The sequence below is a fragment of the Balearica regulorum genome, chromosome 2 (genome assembly GCF_011004875.1).
Source record: "Balearica regulorum gibbericeps isolate bBalReg1 chromosome 2, bBalReg1.pri, whole genome shotgun sequence".
Lineage (NCBI taxonomy): Eukaryota > Metazoa > Chordata > Aves > Gruiformes > Gruidae > Balearica > Balearica regulorum.
The window spans coordinates 146698512-146721160 of NC_046185.1; the positions used below are offsets into that span (position 1 = coordinate 146698512).

At 34.9% G+C, this 22649-nt stretch overlaps 1 protein-coding gene across 1 annotated transcript in view; it reads left to right on the forward strand.

Annotated features, from left to right (window-relative positions):
- MALRD1 (MAM and LDL receptor class A domain containing 1) overlaps nucleotides 1-22649 on the forward strand; it is a 283169-nt gene that overhangs the window by 143873 nt on the left and 116647 nt on the right. The window contains exons 26-27 of the mRNA XM_075746327.1: nucleotides 998-1243; nucleotides 4354-4511. Coding sequence (XP_075602442.1) covers nucleotides 998-1243; nucleotides 4354-4511 — 404 coding nt within the window. The remainder of the gene's footprint in view (nucleotides 1-997; nucleotides 1244-4353; nucleotides 4512-22649) is intronic.

Here is a 22649-nt window from a genome sequence, read left to right on the forward strand (position 1 = left end):
TCTTTTTCTTAATAAATCTGTTATTCTGACCTCTTAATAAAATCCAGACATATGTGAGTTTCATTTAGCTCCATCAGGTCCTCCTTTAAATTAAGGTAGTGGTAATGGAAACGTTTTTAGCACTATGTGATTTTCAGTATCAATTAACTCAGATTCTTCCCGTATTTCTACAACTTTCATACATGTGCATGTTACAATTTTGTCTGATGAGCTACTATGGTGATACTCCTATTTTTAAAAAAATTAGGCCTGTGCATTTATTTCTGGCAGAGCGGAACAGAAAATGGAAATAGGGAAGATCCTTTTCAGAATTTCGTGTTTGTCTCCTTTCCTGATTAGAGAATGTACTGAAGGGGCTACATTTATCCAGAGCCCTGCAGAAACTGATCTGAAACGAAAACAAGCTTGGAAATGGATCCTGTTAAATGAGTACTACAATTTTTAGACTATACAATAGCAGAATTGTCCCTCAATAGTGCCAGGAATACTGCACAAAAAGGACAACATCACCCCACTGAACTCGTCTGCAAATGAAAAGAGAAAAAAAAAAAAAAAAAAGAAGAAAGAAATCCTTGAAAGGCAAACCTCTGTAGTTAAAATATAAAAGCTTTTTCTTCCAAATTGGGGCTGCTAAACTAAGCTCAACTTTGCAGCTAAAATGAAATGGTCTAATCCCACACCACATGAAAGGAGAACATCAGCAATTAAGTCAGACTAGAAATCTTTGTTAGTGAAGGAATGCCTGGCTGGAACTTGCCCCCAAAGGCTTTACAAGGGAAACAGTCATTTATTTAGGCAATCTCTTGACAAAATACAAAAGAAATAAACCAATAATGGATTGGCACTTCACGGGAACCAAAGGCTTCTAATACAAGCGCTCTGAACCAGCCTTCTCCTCCTCCTAAATATCAAACTCCCTGAGACGTAACCTTCCAGTAACCTTGCTGGGGTGCATGGCATGCGATTCACCAGGACACCCCCGTTCGTCTCTTTTCAGGCTCCTGCTCACACGGCTATTGGCCATGTCAGAACGGCAAGTGTTACAGGCCAGAACAAAGCTGTGATTTTGAAGACAACTGCGGGGATAATACAGACGAGAGTGAATGCGGAACTTCCTGCACCTTTGAGAATGGCAGATGTGGCTGGCAAAATTCCCTAGCAGACAATTTTAACTGGGTGCTAGAGGTCAGCTCACCTCAAAGTCTTAGACCTCCGGCGGACCACACACTTGGAAATAGAACTGGTATGTTGTCAGGTCACAAATTAGATGTAATTGTCTTCATGGAGCTTCTCATACCTCCCTTCACAGGCAGCGGGGGGAGGTTCTAACATGTCTAATCAGGGTGGCATTTTTAATGAATTGCATGTATAACAATATCAAAATACTAATTACTGTTGTAAAATGACTTTAAGTTGGGAAAAATTGATTCTCAGTTGTTTCTCCTGTAAGTATTGCTATATGAGTCAAGCAAGATAATTTGTTACTTATCAGGAGAGAGGCATTTGGTCTGGCTGAGGTTTGGAAGGGTGAGTTAGCTCAGCTCCGAGATCCAGTGAGTCCTGCTCCTCCAGAGCCTGAGCTCACTTCCAAGAGGCCCCACCAGTTCATGCTGGAACATGCCACGATGTTCTGAATGGGAGAAAAAAAAATTCTACACTGGTATATAATATTTTGTATGCTGAGTGTTAATAGTTCTGAGTGGGGACAAAGTTATCTAAAACATAATAAAAATAGATTTCTGTAAAGAGCAATAAGACATTTTAATCTCTTCCTGAGAACTGATTAAAGGGGATGCATAAGTACCTTTCTACCTTAGGAAAATCCTTTTTTTTTTTTTTTTGGCTGCTTAATCATATCTAAATTGTGTCCTAAAGAAATATGGGGGAAAAACGCTATTTAGGAGTTAAGAAACTGATCTGAGATTTTGAAGTTACCTGCAGTGACTATTTGCAGGTTAATTTTAGGTAATTTTAAATAAATAAATTTAAATAAATAAATCTCCTTTGTTAGTGGCAGCACAGTTCCTGGCTTGTTTTGGCCAAAGCACCCAATTAGCTGTTCTTCCTTCAAGCTCTGTGCCTTCATCCTCAGTCTTTGAAGTTCTCATAGGTCAGGCAAGGATGTTACTGAAGCTGAGCTAAGAACGGATCTTAAATTCAAATGTTCCACAGCAGAGTTGCGCAAAGGCATGGGACTTGAATTTAGTAGTTGTTGAATGTTTACATGAACTGTCAAAAGACAAAACCCAATAAAACCATAGTTTACTTGAAGATATGTAGAAACTCAGGGGCTAGTGAAAGCTTGCCAAGGTGAATGAGAGTGAACCAGGCACAAATAATCACAAAGATTATGTGCTCATATATTTTTAAACTCACAGACAGTCCAGCCTGGCTGCATTTCACTGATCTCAGAGCAAGATGCAGAACAAGAAAAGTGCCCTCCAATGTGTCTCTGTCTTTCATTTGGCTTTTAAAATAGCCAGTTCTGTTAGAACATAGATTTATATAGCTCCATAGTATATATGTTGAATCCACTCAACATATGAATAATATGAGTGCTAATCTAATTCCCTAGCCTGGAAATTTACTCCATAATCTGAAAGTTAAGTAGTTTGTTCTGGTAAATGATCAAAGAGGTCAAATTCTCCATTTTTTACTCAAGAACTGCTCTATAGTCTTGAAATTGTGCTCTCAAATAAATAGATTTAGAATTCATTTCACTTTTCACAATTTTAATGTAGCCAAATGGGTAAGGTGAAGGTGGTATCTGCCCATATTCTTAGAACAGATAGCACTTAATAATTGTGCTCATCATGAGAGAACCAAAACAAAATTCAGCTCAGCTGTTAAAATTGGGTTATATGTGGTAGAGCATACTGCAGTATTCAGTGATCGGTCCTTGTACAAAGAAAGACACAGAGGAATTTCAGCAGTTACTTCCAAAAACCACAGCTCTTGAGCTTGCATCTAGCAATTGTTTAATTATAACTCCCCTGTCAGCACCTCAGTTTTCAACATTAAAATGTGGAAAATTTGCTCATGACTAGAATTACATCATTCTGGTTGGTATTAAGTGATCTGTCCTATTCTCTCCTAGCCAAGCTTGACTAGCCGTGACCAGTCCACTGTCCCAGAGTGCTGGTCCCAGTCATTCAGATCAAGGTGCCTTTCAGAGTGCCCCATGTCTTTCCCCTCAGTCAAAAAGACGACTGTGAAAGCTTTTGTTTTGGTTTATTTTCCTCCAAACAGAAGTAATTTACCTAATTTTAAACAGATATTAACAAACATCAGCATTCCCAGCACTCAATCCAGCCTAACCAGATCTTCCTAACAGACATTAATGCCATGATATGACATGCTTTTGATATCTCACATTGTTTATGTACGTGGCTTTTTAATATACAAAATAGCAGATGTAGAAAAAATAAGTTTTCATTTACATTTCTTAACTTTTTAATTTTATTTTTTTTTATTATGATGAAGAGGTCACTACACTTGTTAAGTAAATGCTTGACCTCAGGGAAGCATCCCATAATAATATGGCAAACATCTATGGTTGTAAATTAGCCACAGAAGTGTCAAAGTTAGAATTAACCTATTTTGCTCCATTCAATGGAGCATTCCAATGAAGGAATTTTTTTTCCCCTCTAATTCATATACAGACTTCAGTAGATGTGTAAGTATAATTTGACAGGGTATTATTATACTACATTTATATTTATGTGAACTAAGCATTTGTTTTTGTATAAAGTAAAAAAATGAATTTGTAGAATTTATTATAATTCTGAGTAAAAAAAGAAATTCAAAACTCAAGGAGCATATCAGTTTTGGAAAATATTAATGTAGGCATCTATTTTTGCAATTTCTTCTGACTAAATAATTTAAATGTGAGTTAATATTCATACATTAAAGAGTACTGATGGCCAAAAGTAATATGAATCATTAGGTGTACCAAAAGATTTATAAAGGTATGAAGGTTTTTTTTGCCTGTTTCACAAGTTTTTGTATAGTGTGGCTTGCTGTTTTGAAGGTTATCTTTCAGAAAACTTCCTCCTGATATTTATCATGGTGTGCCTATTGTACAATGTTCTGTCAAAATAGCAACTAACGATGTTGGGCAAGGACATGTAATCAGAGTAACTGGGAATCATAGAAGTATTCTCTCTCTGCTACACAGGCCCATCCAAATCAGAAGCTGTTCCGAGCTTATTTCTGATATAACAAATACACAAGGAATGTGATCTGGTCATTTTTCACCCTAAGCAGAGTTTCACTAGTCTGAGTTTTGTTGAGTTTTGGAATCTAATTTGTAAGTACAAAACAAATTTTCAGTAATATATTATTTAATTTCAGGAAAATTCTTATATCTTGAGGCCACTGCAATGGGCCTAAAAAATGAAAAAGCCCATGTGAAGAGTTCCAGATGGAAAGAATCAAGTGGGAGTTGTGTGATGAGCTTCTGGTACTTCAAGTCATCAAAAGCCATGGGACATATCCAGGTTCTGATTAAGGTAATTAAAAAAAAACTTTTTAGTATCTGATATCTGTAAGGGTGTACATTCCAGCAGAGTGCTTCTGCACGCTGACATTCTCTTGTTTGGCTTGTAGACTGGAAGAGCTCCCATATACCTCCTACTTTAGCACTGTTTTTTATTATTATTAGTCTCTTAAAAATGTTTTTACCATTTTTCTTCCAAAAGAAGTTTCTCTGAAAAGCAACAGAAAATATTTTTAAAACCTCTTTCCATTTTTCCTCTTTACATAGAGTACTTTTCTCTTTGATATTCTCCATATGAGAGCTATTTTCATATTTTGCTTCCATCCCTGCTGCTATCAGTATGCAACCCTATTGTTCTGATAGGATGACATCCACCAAAAAAACTGAATTAGCAACCTGCACAAAGTGGGAATAAAAGGCAAAAATATGACTGTATTGAATTATTTGTCTTTTTATGTAGACAGGACCAGAATATATTATCAATTTTCTTTAGAAATGGCATTTTCTTCACTAAATGTAGAATGACAAAAAAATTATGAAAGAAAAAAATTATTTAAAATTATTCAGTTACAAGTGAAAACTGATACTTTCCATGAAAATTGGATATTCCATTTGTTGTTCATTAAAAAGAAAAAGCATTAAATGCTTGTAAAAGCAAGTTTTAAATTATAATACTATTCTGAGTAAAACGTAGAAATTAATGATCAATGTAGCAAAAGCAGATATTCCACCTCCCTGTGCATGCTGTGCATTTTAATGCCATTGGACATTTTAATACTGTTTGAATACAATGACCAAATATACCACTTTTAGATGTAGAAGAAATCTTTGCAAGTGAAAGTTTGTGTATTTGTGCCTGATTGATTGTATCTGTGCAGGGAGTTCTGGTTATTCAAGTATAAATTATGGTGCAATGTATTTGCCACATGTCTGGTACCTTCTCTTTCTTCAATACTGCTAAAATCTTGGGATATAAATTATTTTGGTGAACTGCATTAAAATTTCTGGTTTATTTCCAATGCACATGTTGACAACCTTAACTTTTAATGATATTTTGTCCTTGAAAATAAATTGCTAAGATTTGTTTTTTCTCAAATATGCTGGTTATTATAAGAAGAACTCAAAAGCCTGGAAGATAAAACACTTCAACAGTCTTCAACAGCTAAAGATACAACCCAGACTAAATCTGTCTGAAATATAAAAGCAATGAACCCTTTGAGAGCCATTAGGAGATTTTTTTCATGGATTAGTCCAAACACCTACAAATAACAATAGGCCACTCATCAAGTAGCTATATAGATAATGAGATATATTTATACAGCTTTTTTTTCCTAGAAAAGCTCAAATGTGTAAAGAAGGCAAGCAGATTAAAAATAAATAAATTTGTTGTTTGAAAATGTCTTTTCTTTGTCAATGTATTAAAAAATGAAACCAAAAATAGATTCCATGACTTACAATTAATAAGGTGCAAAAATTAACATTAATTTTAACTCAAAGTTCACAGAAGACTTTTAAAGGTCCCTTCCAACCCAAACTATTTTATGATTCTATTATTATGTTATCATCATGTTACTCAAAGGTGTATCTTGTAGCACCCAAATATTGTAATTATGAGTATTTTGGGATTGCTTAATGTTAATTGTAAAATAGCTTTCAAACTAACTTTAGTGGAAAGTAAATAGCAACTGCGTTAGGTATGTGTGAGTAGTTTGTACTTCAGTTATCACTGTTGATTGTGTAAAGTAATTATCACATTAAGTATGTTGCAGCATGGGCAGTTGTCTTAAAAACAGACAAATATTTATATCTCATTTTATTACGTGCAGTGAAATTAATAACACACACACTAGTACTTCTGTTAAACAGCAGACAAAACAAGCAAAATAAAAGAAAATCAAACAAACACCACCACCTAAACTGAATTAAAAACAGACATTTATTCTCTGTTGGGATATTTTCTCTGAAGGGCTCAAGTCCAGTAGTTAAAATTCTCAAATATTTTTTCCACTCTCAGTATGGACAAAGAGATTTAATTTTATTTAATAGATTTTTTTATTTTTTTTTTACAAAATCGACCTGAGCAGAATTTTACTAGGTATTTATCCCTGCTGATAAAAGCCCATAGAGTTTCTTTTCTACTGTACTTTGAACATTACATTTCAAATAAATATTAAAAATATATGACATCTATGGAATTTTCTAGATCACAATCTGTGATATTTCCTTTCTCTAGGTTTTGGGAATATTCTTTATGTTTTCTCTTTCTTTTATTCTCATTACACTGAGACATTGCCCTCTTCTTATTTTGACCTAATTTTACTATCCTAATAAACCTTTCAGACATTATTTTTATGTTATTTTAAATCCTTGTCTCCAAGGAGCTTAAAGAGATTTTTTAAAGGCAGTGTAAATAGAAGACATTTGAGTAATGACTTATTATTCTTATTCAATTTTTTTAATGAAGGCAAGAATTCTACATGGAGATAGCAAAAATTATTCTCATTATTGTATCAAGGATTGTTTTGCAGATCAGCCTAGTTTACCCATTATGTGGCTTATAAGGATTTATAAGTCAATATTATAATCAGAATGTCTATTTAGCAGTGTCTGTATGAATAAAATCTAATTAAACAACACATGGTGATGGGAAGTCATACTGAAGCTTCTTCTGCTAGTTCAAACTGCAATACCAATATATTTCCATCCAGTTCCAGTATCTCTTGATTTAAAATTAAGTTACTATCAGTGAAAGCAGATCAGTAGATTATGATTAGTTGAAAATGCAAGGAAGAGGAGATGACCTGGGAAGAATTTACCATCTCAAGTTTGACAGCTTCACAAACTGTCTCCAGCTGAAGTCATTGCCTCCATTAAATGTTGAACTGAGAGGGAACACTGTACACACCGATGGTACAGTAATGAACAATATGATGAGGAAATATCGTATGGAGGCAGAATGAGAAAGACATTTCTCCTCCTATTGAATATCACAATGGAAGAAAAATGGTAACCAAGAGTAAAAAGTCATAGTTTATGATATGTATTGGTGTCCTCTCTTAATATTCACATTGTTCATGCACGTTCAGGAAGCTTAAGAATATTATCTATGATACTACTAAAATAGATTATGATATAACCAATAAAACTGCAGGATCATAAATGGAATACTATAGCCAAGCATGAACTTTTGTTTTAAGGTTTGCAGTTGAAGAAAACAAACTCATTTTCTAAGGGAATTTCTCTGCAGTTACTGGGGTTTTTTTCTCCTCAAATTGTACTATATATTCTTTGTAGAAATCTCTCTGTGTATGGAATCATAATCCAATCAAAATCATGGGCCATTGAACTAGTTGCAGAAATACAGGATTCTTCAAATCAACCCCCTCAACATTTATGCAAACGAAACATGTTGACATTAGAGCTATTTATGGAGACTGCAATATCGAACTCACCACCCATCTCAATTGAAATTACAATGTGCTTAATAGCAGTGCAAAAGCTCACCGGGCAAACAGAATATTACCAGGAGAGATCTGGATATAACTAATCAAAACTTTGCTACTGCAGTGAGATTTTGAGATACGTCTAATCATCCCTGTGGCAGTTGTGAGAATACAGTCCATTGTAGGAGATATTCTGAAGCTGAAGTGCAGCATATTCACTGTGCCTGTTTTAGTCATGATGGTGGGGTTCCTCGTTGGCACTCAATACTGGTTTATTTTCTGAGTCAGAAGAAACAGTGTTATTTTTAAACCTGCTTCTAAAGAGGCAAACAAGAATTATTAGATGAAAGGAATGATACATTTTATTGATCTGCTGATCTGAACATAAGTTTCCTACTACTGCTTAAGTTGTTTCTGTCATAAAAAAGTAGCAAGTCTTAGGCATCACAATGAGAAAGGAGCAACAATCAAAGGATAAAACCCTTTGTTGAAGATAATTTTTGTGGGATCAATGTTAATTGTCCTGCATATAGATATTGTCATTAAAAAGATAAGGATTTATTACAGTTAGGATGGGCCTCTTTCAAGGATTTTAAACGAGTCTCAAAAAAGAAATATGCAGATGTGTAAGGAAGGTGAAACCTGCCATTAGTAACTACCTCTGCTGGCTGCCACAAGGCCAATATACACAGGATCTCCTTAGGAAGTTCCAGCGGACCTTACTCAGGCATTTGTCACAGTGAATTAATTCCATGCAGTTACAAATGAGCAAAGACATAATGATATTCAGGAGGACAAGAAGTGCTGGCCAGATCATGGCAAGTGACGCAGGGGCCCGTTGACACCACCGCAGTGACAGACTAACCCAGCCATGGCAATGGGCAGCTGGAGCCAGCAGCTCAGGGCTGATGCAGCACTGACCCTGTCATCTGGTTGCTGCAGCTTCTCAGCAAAAGCTGGAAGTCGTCATGTTTTTTCCCTTGATACTGTTATTGGTTTTAGCTAGCCTAAGGTAGAGAGGAGAGGGCTGGTACTGTAGAAATGTATAGCTTAGCAGGTGCCACAACTCAGGTATAGATGACTCATGCCGTTTTTTTGTAATTCCCTGGTAATTTTTAGTGGAGCAACCTACTGTCCTGAGCTGTCAACAGAAGTTGTTGCAGCGGAGATGCTGCAGATGCCAGCTGATGTCTTCTGGACATTTGTATTTCTGGGATCGAGTAGTTTAAAATGAAATTTTCACAAATCCATAGCATTGAACCTACGTCTATGGGAAGTCACTCAAGAATAAAGTCTGAGGAAACAACTTATTCTACTTCACAGCTTAAAATAGACTGTGTATTTCTACATTGATTCTTCTTACTGGCTGCATGAAAAATGATAACTCCTCACATTAATGTAGAAGTTATAGATTTCATTGGGTTCAGGTAGTCTCAAAGCAGATTATCTGACCTCCGTGCAACTAGAGGAAGTGACTTTAAATTTTCAAAGATTTGCTTTAATGTTTGACTTAAGAGTCTGCTGAAATTGAAAGCATGCTCCAAACAATGTAGAAAACATGTAGATTTTTCAGTTGCCCTCTTAGGACATAATAAACTTTTTAGAGAAACTCTTTAAATCTAATGCAGAAGTGTAAAGTTTTCCAGTCTCTGTATGTGGGTGAGATAAATACATGCCCATATCTAGCTATATGTTCAGTAGCTTACATTTACTTTTCCCCCTTTGAATCCTAGTAGTTCATTTATTTGAAATAGTTTTTCTTTATTAAATCCAACAAAATACACATTCAGAATTTAGTTCCACATAGCAGTACATAGGTAATGGCCTTTATTTAATGAGTATCTATAGCTCTCAAAAGGGACACAGTTTTTCACTCTTTACTCCCATTGTTGACCTGTGAACTGTTATTAAAAGTTGTATTTGAGTCAAAAAAATGTCTGATCTGACTAAGTGAGAGTAAGGGAGTACTACCTTAGTCCTTTAAAGGAAATCAGCAGGGATACTGTGAAATACAGTATTACTTGTCAAGAAAGAAAGGAAGGTTAAGTTTTATGGCAGCTTTACTTTCCAGATTAAGATAATTTTGTATTTATATTTCCTGAATTGAATGCAAAATCTGAAACTGCACTTTCCACCTTTATAGGCATGGTTTCCAACAGGGTTGTTGTAGGTCTAATTTTGACCCCATGACATAAGCATATCTCCTAGTAAATTGAGAGAGAGAGACAATGATTAGATAGAAATAAGTCAGTTTTCAGTGGAAGCATCATTTCTCAAAAACAGCTTACATGGAAGGGACAAATACGCACAAATGTGGATAAGGGCAGATTCAGGGCATTCTGTTTTCTCAAATAAGTACCTTAGGAAGTTATTTCAATCTTCTTAACTGTAAATTATCAGAAGCGTATAATTCATTGTATTCTTATACTGCAACCAGATGTAAGCATTCATTCCAAATTGTTGGTGAGCTGGAATAATACATTCGGATGTGCTTTGAAGGAAAGGAAGTATTTTGAAGAAGGGTTAAAGAATCACCCTTGTATTTTGGAATCTTGCTTGTGAAGACAAGAGATTTATCAGAGGATTTGTAGTTTAAAATCATTGTGTTTCTAGAAACACATATAAGAGAAATTGTTTGTATGTGAATTATTAAGCATAATTTAAATTATTTGAGAACTTGACCTTTTTCTCCCTTAGGAGATGAGGATGATGATTACTAAAGGATTAGTGTGACTAAGGGCATGTCTGTCAGGCAGGGCAGTGCCTGGTTGCTCAGAAAACTTAGCAGGCTGGCACTACGCACAGCGAATCATTGAAGCAACACAACGATATCCTGTAACATTACACATGGAATCCCAAGCCATGCCTCTCAGGGCTAGTACCACTACTCTATTTTCTGTCCCAGCCTGGCACCATATTGCACAATGTGACACAGATGAAAAATGCACTTTCAGTCTTTTGACACTGTTCTCCAGCGTTATTTCACTGAACTCATTCCCCAAATCGGAGATCTCTGGGAGACATTTACTTTATTGATTTGTGGGCTCATAATTTCACAGAGTGATGGTGGTTATATTGCTCCTTTTTAGCATATCAGGCTTTGAAGCATCTCTGGGATCTTTGCAGGTCAGACTTCTTTTGCTCTTTTCTGATGCTTTTCAGGGCAGACATTCAACAGTGAAAGTTGTGATTTAAGTATGTCTCAGGGCAGAGTTCTTTTAAGGATCATAGAGCTGCTGTTGAATGATTTTTATGAAGCAACAGACATCAAAATCAGGTCTTTTATATAGCATCTGTGAAACAGAGACATATTTTTATGAAGACGAAAGGACTTTGTCTAAAAGATAGAGGCGTAGCCTTGAGCTTTGAGCATTTGTATTAGTTTTTCTTATGTCTTCTTCTAAATAGGTAAATTTAGAAATTTAATTACATATCTTTTTTTAAAACAAAAATAAATAATGCAATGTGTAACCTGGAGCCTGCTGATATCTTTTAGAAAGCATACAGCATTAATGAGACCTGAAATCCCAAGACAGTATCAAATTTTCGCAATCAACAACTCCACTTGAAAAAAACACATTGAACATTTCTAGGAGTTCCATTTAACCTCAGAAAAGGTGGAAGATCTTTCTTTTTTCCTTTTTGTTTTCTCATCTCTTTTTACATCCCAAGGCCCCTTGGTCTTCCATCGAGAAAAGTATCTTCCTTTTGTCAAACACAGACTGAACTGACAGATGTTATACTAGCAAAACTTCAGCAAGCACGGATGTAGCCCTAGTGCTCATTATAGAATGTTAATTTGTTTCCAGTTTTTTCCTCCTTTAATGCCACTTTTATTTTTAATTCACAGATCCATTTTTAGTGGAGATATTCTAGTTTCTGGTAGTCTTTGATCTTTGCCAAGCTTGCAGTATCAAGCTGTAGTGAGCTTAAAATTACTTTGAAGAATCAACAAAGGCTCTTAGCATGAAGAGCCTAATTTTTATGCTTCCAGAGTTTGGTCTGGATTTTGGTGGGGTTTTTTTTTTTTTTTTCAGTTTCTGGCCTTCAGCTTTGAATCCACAGTAGATTCAGGGGAAAAAAATTAAAAAAAAATAAAAATCAGTTGTGTTTCTGTATTTGCTGTAATTTATTTCACAAAGATGGAAGTATCTGATTCCAATTCATCTCATGCAAGAGTCAGACTAGGTATTTTTTAGTACCTATATTTATGATTGTAATAATCTGTATGTCTATTGGTTTGTAAGTTGACCCCATTGCATTATGTAACGGTGAATTAAATGAAAGATAAAAGGCTGCTTGAAGTAGAATTGTCTTATCATAGCATGCACTGACATCCAACATGGTGGTAGAAAGCAGTTATCATTTGCAGCAGAGACTAATAGTGTCAATGTAATGGGAGCTTTGAGAGACTTCAGTTTCTTCCACTATCTTACTTACCATGGAGACAAACCTTTCCATAACCTGGTAACTTTGTGTTCCTTGCCTATGAGAGGGTCGTTGCAGCTCACAGACTCATGGAAACCCCGTAGTCCATTCATAGGAGTTTCGTATCTAGGCTTTTGGACTCAAATTCTTTTGACAGGCCTTTACGTTCAGTCACACACCTCAGATTGTCCAGCTACCCTCAGCACTTCCCAACTTCCCTCATTCTTCATTAACTGGATCCTGCAAGTTTTGCCAGGCAATATCTGCAAAATTAAAAAAAAACAAGGAGCTCATTTAAGGAATTTTAGTACTACTCTTAAGACTGAAGAAACCATGCTAATGTGATTTTCTGTTTGAGTTAATGAAGTAATGAGACATAATACTGTAGTACCACTAAAACCCAGAATTAAAAAGACCATTTGTATTACGTCCCTGGAATATGTGGGTGTAACTATGTGGTCTGCAGACTATATTTGATTTTGGCTTCAGAAGGAGCACTAAAAGAAGGAAATGAACACTAAAAATTGCATTTCTTATCTCCCACATATCAGATTAGTTGAGGCTCTTAATCTATCTGTGATAATAATTTTTCTTTAACTTTGGACTTTTAGATGACATGGAAAGTTTTCAAAAGGTAATGCAAATGAAAAAAAAAATTGCCTTTATTATAAGTGTGGATCTTATGGAATTAACAAATAAAGAGAATTATTTAATCTTTAGCTGTAACGTTGGGCTCTAGTGTGGACCAGGATTAACTGGGTGTGTTCAAAATACAAGGATTTTCTTAGAAGAATTGGGGTCTTGTTTTCTGAAGAGAGTGAGGACACTAAAAAATCCCACAACCTAAAAAAAAAAAAACAAACAAAAAAACCCAAACCCAAAAACAAAAAACAAAAACAACCCCCAAACCACCCTTGAGACTATATCTATCAAAAAATCATGTGGATGCTTTTTGGATTTTCATAATAAATGAAAACTTTAAGACAATTTTTTTGCTTAACTTTCAAAATCATACAAGTGCAAAAATAAAATTCTTGTAATGGAAAACATTCTAGTGAAAATTTTGTTTGTTGGATAACAGTCTTTGAATAAAAATACAGTGAAATATTTTAAACTAGTTTAAATTCCAATACTCATAATAACAGGAAAATAATTAAAAGCATGGAGAACAAAAGAGTGCAAATAACCTTATTTTTATTTCCTTGCAAAATCATCTCTTTTCTATAAACCATTAAACGTCGCCATGCATTTCCCATTATAATGGTAGGGAAAAGTTTGATACCACAGGTGCCATTTTATGATTAATAATTATAAACATTTTTTGGATGTCAATTGCTCTTCTCATTGAAATGTAAAAAGAGACAATTGTGAAAAGATCATATGAAAACACAGTGGAATCTTAGGCTAATGCCATTGTAGAACACCATTCATTTCATATAGCTAACTTCCCAGTTTATTGAAAACTGTGTTTTGTGGTTTGAAATTACAGTGAAATGGACCAGACACTCAATCTATATTTGACTGAATCAATAAATCAAGGCACAAACATGAAGCATCTTTCAGTTTTCAAATAATTTGCTTAGACTTGTTTTCTGTACATTTATACCATCTCATTTAGGCAGCTAATGAATATTACTTGTTCTATTAAGCATCAGTATGATGAAGCTACTCTGCCATTTACCCAATGAAAATCTGCAGCCTGTACTTAGATGTTATTAAGTCTTCCCCTCAGCTGCTCACTGTTGCCTTCCACTCCTTCCACTGAATAGTACAACTTGGTATCTTACTGGTTTATAGTTTAATTTAGTTTGATCTTTATGGGAGAAAAGGTTATTTAAATAAGAGTTTCCAATGTGATCCAGAAGAGGCAGTATTTAAATTTTGATACAAGAACCATCTAATTCATTTCATTGATCAGCAAACAGAATAAGACTCGTTATTTATGACATAGAAATACTCATTAGATTTGAGGGATTCTGCTGTGCACAACATTATTCTGAGCATTTTGACAGTGTGATTCAGTTCAGAATTGTGTTCAATGGGAGTTCAGAGGGAGTATGTTATCAAAAGTTTATTAATGGTCACAAAATTATTTAGGTGGATTTCCATCCCTTTAACTATCTACCAGATGCGTTACTAAAAGAATGAGAATTCTTTTTTTCCAGCCTAGCTGTTTTAGGAGTATGTGGGCTATGGAAAGGAATTAACAATTAATGAAAATCCTCCCCTGACTCACTAGCTACACACTTTGCCTTAGTCACGAGTATAGTCTGTTTAAGTCTGTACATCTGGAATTTAATCTCTATACAAACTGCAGTCCAATTTTGTTACAAAATTTCTTGTACAAAGAAATGAAGTGTTTCTTCAGGTAAGATTTTAAATCTCTTGACAATAGTGATGTAGTAAGACCGTTCTAAAGAGACCAACTGTCTTGGAAAGACCAATCTTAAAGAGTCAATCTTTTCAGTTTGAACAGAAAATTTTACTATGTGCAGCTGAAGAACTTGAATGGTCTTACAAATAATATCCAGAGAAGGTGTGGTCATATGAGGAAGAAAGGTACAGGAGACCATGTAGCAAGACAAAAGTAAGCACGTGGTGGTAAATGATACTAAAATACCCTAAAGCATACCTGAGTATGCCAATTTAATAGCTACAAATCTTACAATGGCACATATAGGGTGCCATTGCTATAGAAACTTCTTAAACTTCATCTTAAAATATCCTTTTCCACACAGACATAATCAGACTTAATTTCTGCTGTAGGAGAAGTAGGGAAGGTATGTTCTTCCACAACTCCTTTGGAGTTCTCTTATTTTCAGTTGTTTTGGCGCTCAGTGGTTATATTTTTCCTTTGATTTGCCTTTTTTAATGTTCCAATGTTTCCTTAGTTCACACAAAAATATTTATATTCTGATAATTAGCTTTGTGCTTATTGGCTATAGGGAATAAATCCATTTAGAAAACACGGACAGAACTTCTGCACTGTCTATGACATCTAGAGAAAAACTGAAGTGGAAATGGGAAGTCGAGGTTATCACAACTATTGAAACTATAAACCAGAAGTTGATTATGTAACAGTTGCTGCACTGGGAAGAAATGGAAGGATATTGGAGGGATTTTCATTGAAAACCAAAAAATTAATGGAAGAGAAAAAAATGCCACTGAATTTCCTGTTGTAAATTTCCTGTGTTTATTTGTATTTTTTTGACAGGTTGAAAGTTATTACAAATTCTCTTTTACATATTTGAAGTGTGGCCAATGCTTGTTCTTATGCTTATTTTCAGACCTATCATTTTGCCTTTATGTAGGCAATTTATTTCTATGTTACCACAGGAAAGACTTAGATCTCTGCACTTTCTCCAGCATGTAGATTTCTTTCCTAAGAGATCACAGGAGCTGCTGTTAAATTGTAATTTGTCCCAATATGGGTGGGATTTCTGTAACTTAAAGTCATAGATACCAGTGCAGTCACTGCAGCAGACACCCTAGCCTCCCTTTGTTGGTGGTGGGGTATTACTCACTATGTCAAAGGCAGTCTTGAGTATGATTTATCTCATTCTAAAAGTAAGCATCTATAAGAAGAAAGGTGACTATTGCTTTCTGTAGACATGTATAACTATATATTAATATTCAGTAAGCAATATTAGGTACATTCAGGAATGTCACTGAATAAATATTTGAATTTTGGACATTTCAGTAAGTACTTTTGGATACTTACATAGATATTTCATATCTATGCTGGCCATACAAACATCAAGATCTCATTAATCTGTTTGCAAACTTTTATCTTCTACATCCCTACCATACTAGATATATTTGTATATTTATAACTTCATATGTCCTTGAACATATAAAGTGGTGCCCATTGAAGAGAGAAGTAGGGAAAGAGAGGGAATCTCACTGGTGTTTTAATATAATAAGATCTGTCAGTCATGAGAGCCCTCAATTTGTAGAGAATATATTTCATAACTACAGATTAAAAATTTAAATCAGATATCTGGTTCCTTGACATTCTCTAAGAAGTAAATAGTTGCATCCATCAGATATTATAGACACAGGACTTGAATATTCCTTTTAAAGACGTCTCTTCGCTGAGGATCAATTCAGTCAGGCTTAAAAATACTTAATTGAGCTTTGACTATTTATTATAAAGAGGTTACTATTTTTTTCAGCCTTAGTGTTTTGATTCCCCTGAACCTGTCCAGTTCAACTAATATCCCAGAGGATATGTTTTATATTTCTACAAGCCCAAAAGCTACAATCCAATTGAAAAGAATATTCTGATAGAATACAAACAGGCTGTAAAATAAAATGTCACAAAGGAAGAAGTACAGTTATACCCCACTGAAACTCCCACTATATCAAAGTAGGAATGACAGCTGACTGACACTAATCACTCTCTTATACGTCTGAAAAATTATAAGATGCTCTTTGATGATTAGTAGGGAATATTCATGTCAATGCTTGTCCTGCAGACTTGTCACTTTGAAGAAGTGACAGATGAAATATTTAGTAAAACCTTGAAAGTTTTAACATCATTGTACAAGAATTAAGAATTACTATTGCTAGTCTTAGGAATTATTACTAGTCTTATGATTTTGTCGTACTGCCCTGAAAGAATCTTACTTTAAAAAAAGTATGTATGTACTTGCTTTCCTTTTTATTTTTCCAATAATTCTATTTTTGTGGCAGCAGAATCCCTGTAAAGATATATTTCCCAACTCCTTACATTCAGTTTTATATACAGAATCAAAGTGGTATTAGAGGTAAATTGCTAAATTGAAATATTGGTTAAAACAAACAAAATCTCTGAAAAATTCCAGATGTTTTGTTCAGCTGAATTGGCTTTGCCTTGGGGCTTTTACTTTTCAAGGCAGCTGTAATGATAATGCTTTAATCCTTCATGAACAAATCTTCACATTTTTAAGAGCTGAGAGGACTTTCACACAGACTGATTCTATGATTCTCACCTTGCAGAACTGATTTTGTAAACACTGTGACACTGTGAATAGAAAAATGCTCCTGACCTTAGCCACTAACCATCAAAGTTTCAGAGAAGAAAAGTTAGTCCCACCAGCACAGCTTCTACCTACCCACTGTGTCACTGAAACAGTACTTTGATCCAAGTGGTTGACTAGGGTAAGGTGCTCCACTTCCAAGCACGTCTTTGCCCAGGACTGGCCACACACAGTGATAAATTGTTCCGAGATAAGATTTACCAAAGAATAAGAGAAATTTGGTCCCACTGCCTGAAAATTTGAAATTCAATTAAATATTGGATAAGTATCCGAACTAGTAGATACTTATCTGAGTCAAGCAATTTATCAATTTTTTCCATTCAGTTTGTATTAAACACTGATTCAATGTGAGAACATCTAGACCAGATAAATTTCTTTCATTTTTAGGATAGAGAGATGTATTTTTTTTTCTGTTTCAGCGGCCACAGAGAAAACTGACAAAGTCAGATTTTTGATGCAGCTCAGCAATACTTTCTGTCCCTGCTGAAAGTTTCAGTCAACATTCAGTAAAGGCAATGAAAGTGCCAAACAACTCTGCGTCATCTGACTTTTTTCAGACAGTGTACATAAATAGATGGGCACAGACATACATGAAAAGAAAGGTGCTCCAACATCCTCCTAAAAGACAAATACACATTGATGGTATCTGGTGTGATCTGTGGTCCTGAGATGCAAGGTTTACTCATGTCCCAGTTTCACTGTGGCTGGTCGCATGAACAGACCTTCCAAGGTGCTCAGGGGGCTGTGCCGAGCCAGCCCCCTCCCCAGTGGGTGCTCCGAGGTCAGGATGCAACCTGGGTGTCATGACTGGTTCTAGAGTTATTAGGGGCATGCACCTCCTATTTGGACAACAAGTTCATATTCTTTCTCTCATTCCACAATCCAGCTGATAAAGGAGAATATTAATGGCGAAAAAAATGTAGAAGATGAGTTAAAAAGTTAAAGCTGTTTAATAAAAAGCTGAAATTTGATACGTGATTTTGCCTCACCTATTCAAATGCGGTTTTCAGAGTATTCTCTGTAGGAGGAAAAACATCACAGATTTGAGGTTCTCTCATTTCTGTATATGTCTTTTTATGATCTTGATACATAAGCTGTTTTGTTGCATCTCTTACTATATGTTCTGCATTTGTTTAGGCAGTCAGTATAAGTAAAGGTTTTGACTTTTATCTTATAATCCAAGAAATCTAGCTTTGCACAATGTTTAGCACACTGTCCTTACTTTTGGCACTGTGGAGGATTGTAACAGTTGTTCAGAATCTTCCTAGAGTCTTTGTAACTGTGATTACTTCTCTTTCAAGCTTTGGTTTTCCAGAGAATTACAGTTGCCTCAAGTCTAAGATGGGAACAATCTGAGGAGACCTGTAGAAGATGATTAAAACAAAGGTGTGATGAGGTTTGAGACAAAATGGAACTAAGTTGCTTGAAATGCTAATGGTCTTATAAAATGGCTTTGATGTTTATTGTTACTCAGTCTTAGCAGTAGAACTGAAGGGAAACAATGAAATCCAAGCAATCATAATTGTATCCCTTAAGCTACCTAAAAACCAAAATCAAATGAAGGTGGATTATGCCAGCAAATGAAGAAGAAATTTTGCATTTGAGGAGAAAGGAGGAATGGGAGGGCTAGGAAATGAAGATAAGACAAAGTAATACAAAGTGCCTAATGAATCATCTTTTACAAAGAGGAGTTGTTTCATTTCTCTGTTCTAATTGGTAAGAATACATATACACACACACACACACAGAATGAAGATATATTTTAAGAGCCTTGTATTTGCTGGAAAGGGCATCGTGGGAATGTAGAAAAGTACAAACAAGAAACAGAAGAGTTTGCTTGGTTATAAATGAAAGTTGGCTATAATGAAATATAGTAGATTTAATAGTTGTGACAGGATAAATCAAAGTTTTAAGAAGGTGATACAGAATAATTCAAAGAAAATAAATAAATTATTCTTGCCTTCCTAGTATTCTTTTCCAAAATAAGAATTTAAAAAGTATAACTTCATCTTTGCTAATGAGCAACTTAATTGTTGTTCCTTGAAATGCCTGCCTTCTTGAAAGAAAATCCTGCCTCGAGATGAATTACCAGTCACTTTTTATCAAAGTGTTTTTGAAACTGGCTTTTCTCAACTCAGCACTTAGAGCAATTAGGAACCAGAAGTCTACCATTTAGCTCCTAGAAATATTGCAAGTGCTAGCACTCATGACAGGGTGAGCTGTTAATGCCTTCTGATGTTCTAAAGGAATTCACTATGAAATTCCAGAATTCCAAAACTGGTGCATTTTTAAAAAGGAATTTCATCAGTGGTATAAGTTTATTTATCAAATTTATTAATTAGAATACATGTTCCTTGCTGAAATGCATATTCCTTTATTACAGTGATGTTAATTTTGGAAATGAAAATTGGAGAAAAGATATTTCAGAGAGTGAAAATCATCTTAATGTTTTGCACAAAGGAGGAAATGAAAGAGATGGATGGATGGGCTTTGTCATTAACTCTTATTATGAAAACCTGCTGAGACTAATACATGCAGACTGTCTAATAAAAGGCTTGAAGGCTGAAATATCTGTGTTTCATCTTGCTGTTTTCCTTCTTTCTATAATGCACTGTGAAAATGCAATTATCCGATTTTGTAAGTTATCCCTAAAAGTGAAGCCAATTTTTCATGCATACTAATGTACTTATGCAGTATACATTTTGCCTGCATCAAATAATTTCTTAAAGATACCATTTGATCAGCTTGATGTTTCTTTTTCAAGTTTTTTATAGAAGGCAGAGACATACTAAACAGCATTTCTGGTTCCTGTCAAAATAGAACTCTGAAAAACTAGAAAGAAACTTATTTTTAATGTATTCTCTTCAGTGCTGAGAATCATGAATCTTCATTGAAGTCGCTGGAACTTGAGGAAGCTCATCACTTTCAGCAGCACATCCCTAAAGTAAAATTCACCCCGTTTCATTACTCATCACTAACATTTTCTTATGTTTTGGGACCATTACTCTGTAGACTGTTGCAGTTCTGTTATCTGCCTTTTTATTGCTGTTGTTTTCTTCTTCTTTTTTTGCTGCCTCCATTTGCTGAATATTTCACAATCCCGTAACATGCATCCCTCAGCATTCTGTAGCTTAGTGATGGAAAGTTTAAATTTCAAGTTTAAAATCTCTCCCTACATTGAAATTGTTTCTATTTGTCTATCTCAGAGCTATTCTAGGTGGACTTAATAATTTTGGAATTATATATTTAATGTAGAGCTTCAACATTCAGATAATTAGCAGTAATTTTCTAAGTGTAATGATAATCGCATCCAGAAGTCTCTGTGGGTTATTTAATAGGAGAAACAAATTTTCAAAGTAGCTAAAGGCAGAGTAGTAAATAACTACTGCTGCGCCCAGATTTTCCTACCTGATTAACAACATGTACAAATGTTTTATTTGGTTTGTTTGCATACACTTACCAACCTTATGCTTTCCATACAGAGCATGTGTCTTTCTCTAAAACAAAGTAGCTTGTCAAAGCTGAGATGAGTTATTGTAATTAGCGCTGTTGTAAAGTGCTGCTGAACTGTTTGTATTGAATTGTTATCAGCCTGGTGATTGACAGTATGCCAGAGGACACACATGCTCACTCATAACTCATATCTTCATGACCTTATTGTCTGCTCTCATTTGTCTTCATGTTACCATGAAGAAAAAAGAGAAGAGAGAAAAGAAGAAAAGAAGGAAACAGGAAAAAAACAAAAGAGGAAAGAGGAAAGGAAAGAGAAAGTGAACTGAAAATTCAAATCTTGGGTGAACAAATATTGAATTCAGTTCTTTCTTTGACCCATTTTAAAAAATTCAATAATTTTATACTGTATGTGGATTTATCTGATGTAGAGCTTTTTTTTTTTGCTTGAATGAAATATAAGGTCAAACTCTGTAGGGTTAAGTTACTGTTTTCAAATAATCTAAGCAATATTCTTTTAGGAAGTTAAGTTTTAAGAGAAAATCAGTGCAAAATGAAAAAGAGATAGAATCTGTCATGTGCTTTGAAAATAACTTTAGGTGAAGAAGACAGAATAATTCACATCTTTTTCTTTTAAGATAAGAGATTCTGCTATACAGCATCAGTCTTCAGTTTTATTGCATTTTACTGTGCTCTTTTTTTTTTTTTTTTTCAAGCTACTTATGAAAGACTTAGTTCTAGTAATTGAGATTTTTAACAATAAGCAAGTATTCTGTGTACAGCAGTGTTGAGGTAGCAACAGCCCAAATTTATAAAGAAGGTGCTCAGAACCTTCTGCAATTAGGACTCACTCTCAGGCAATGAAATTTAAATAAGTAGATAGGTGATATTAGAAATGTCATCAAAGATATTCACTGTTCTGTGGGCAAATTCGGAAAAGCTGTGATTTTTCTTCCTCTACCTCCGGTTTCTTTGACATACATGTAAAAGTACAGGACCGCACTCTGTGTTGAGTAAAAGGAGAAAGCAGGAAAGGAACATACCTCATCATGGGATACTTCATTAAACTCCTTGGTCAGCTATGAAAAGGCTTTAATGAACATATTACATCAAGGAAAATAAAACTTCATTAAACCCAGGTTTATTAGTTAACTTCAACATGAAAATACACTTGATTCTAAACGAAGAAGAAATAGCCTGAAATGTAAACTGCCCTCCTGAAATGCTCTTGTAAAACAAATGGATTACCATGCACCAAGAGCTAGAGAAATGAACAGCAACAGTTAAAGTCACATTATGCTCATTCTATAGTATGTTTCTGTGCTTTGCATAACACATATGAGATGAGGCTTTGGGCAACGTGGTCTAGTGGAGGGTGCTCCTGCCCACAGCATGGGGGTTAGAACTAGATGATCTTTGAGGTCCCTTCCAACCCAAACCATTCTATGATCCTATGATTCTATGATGTCCTGTTTTAAAAATTCTGGATGGTAACAGCTTTGCCAGGAAGGTACTGTTTTCAAAGGAACCTGACAAGAGGGGAGAAAAGCTTTTTCCTAACAGTTTAAAAAAAAACTATGTAAAAAGAGTTTGACTTCTCTCAAAAGTCTGAAGGGTGCTGCAGAAAGAGAAGCCTTTTGATACAGTGAATCTTGAAAGTCTCTGTATGGTATTAATAATAAACACTTAATGTTTTTTGATGAATCATTTGAAAATATTTTGTCTCTGATTAAAAAGCCCTCAAGTATGTTTGGTTTGAAGAGTCCAGGAATATTTAGCAAATGTTTTTATTGCCTCCATCCATTTGGT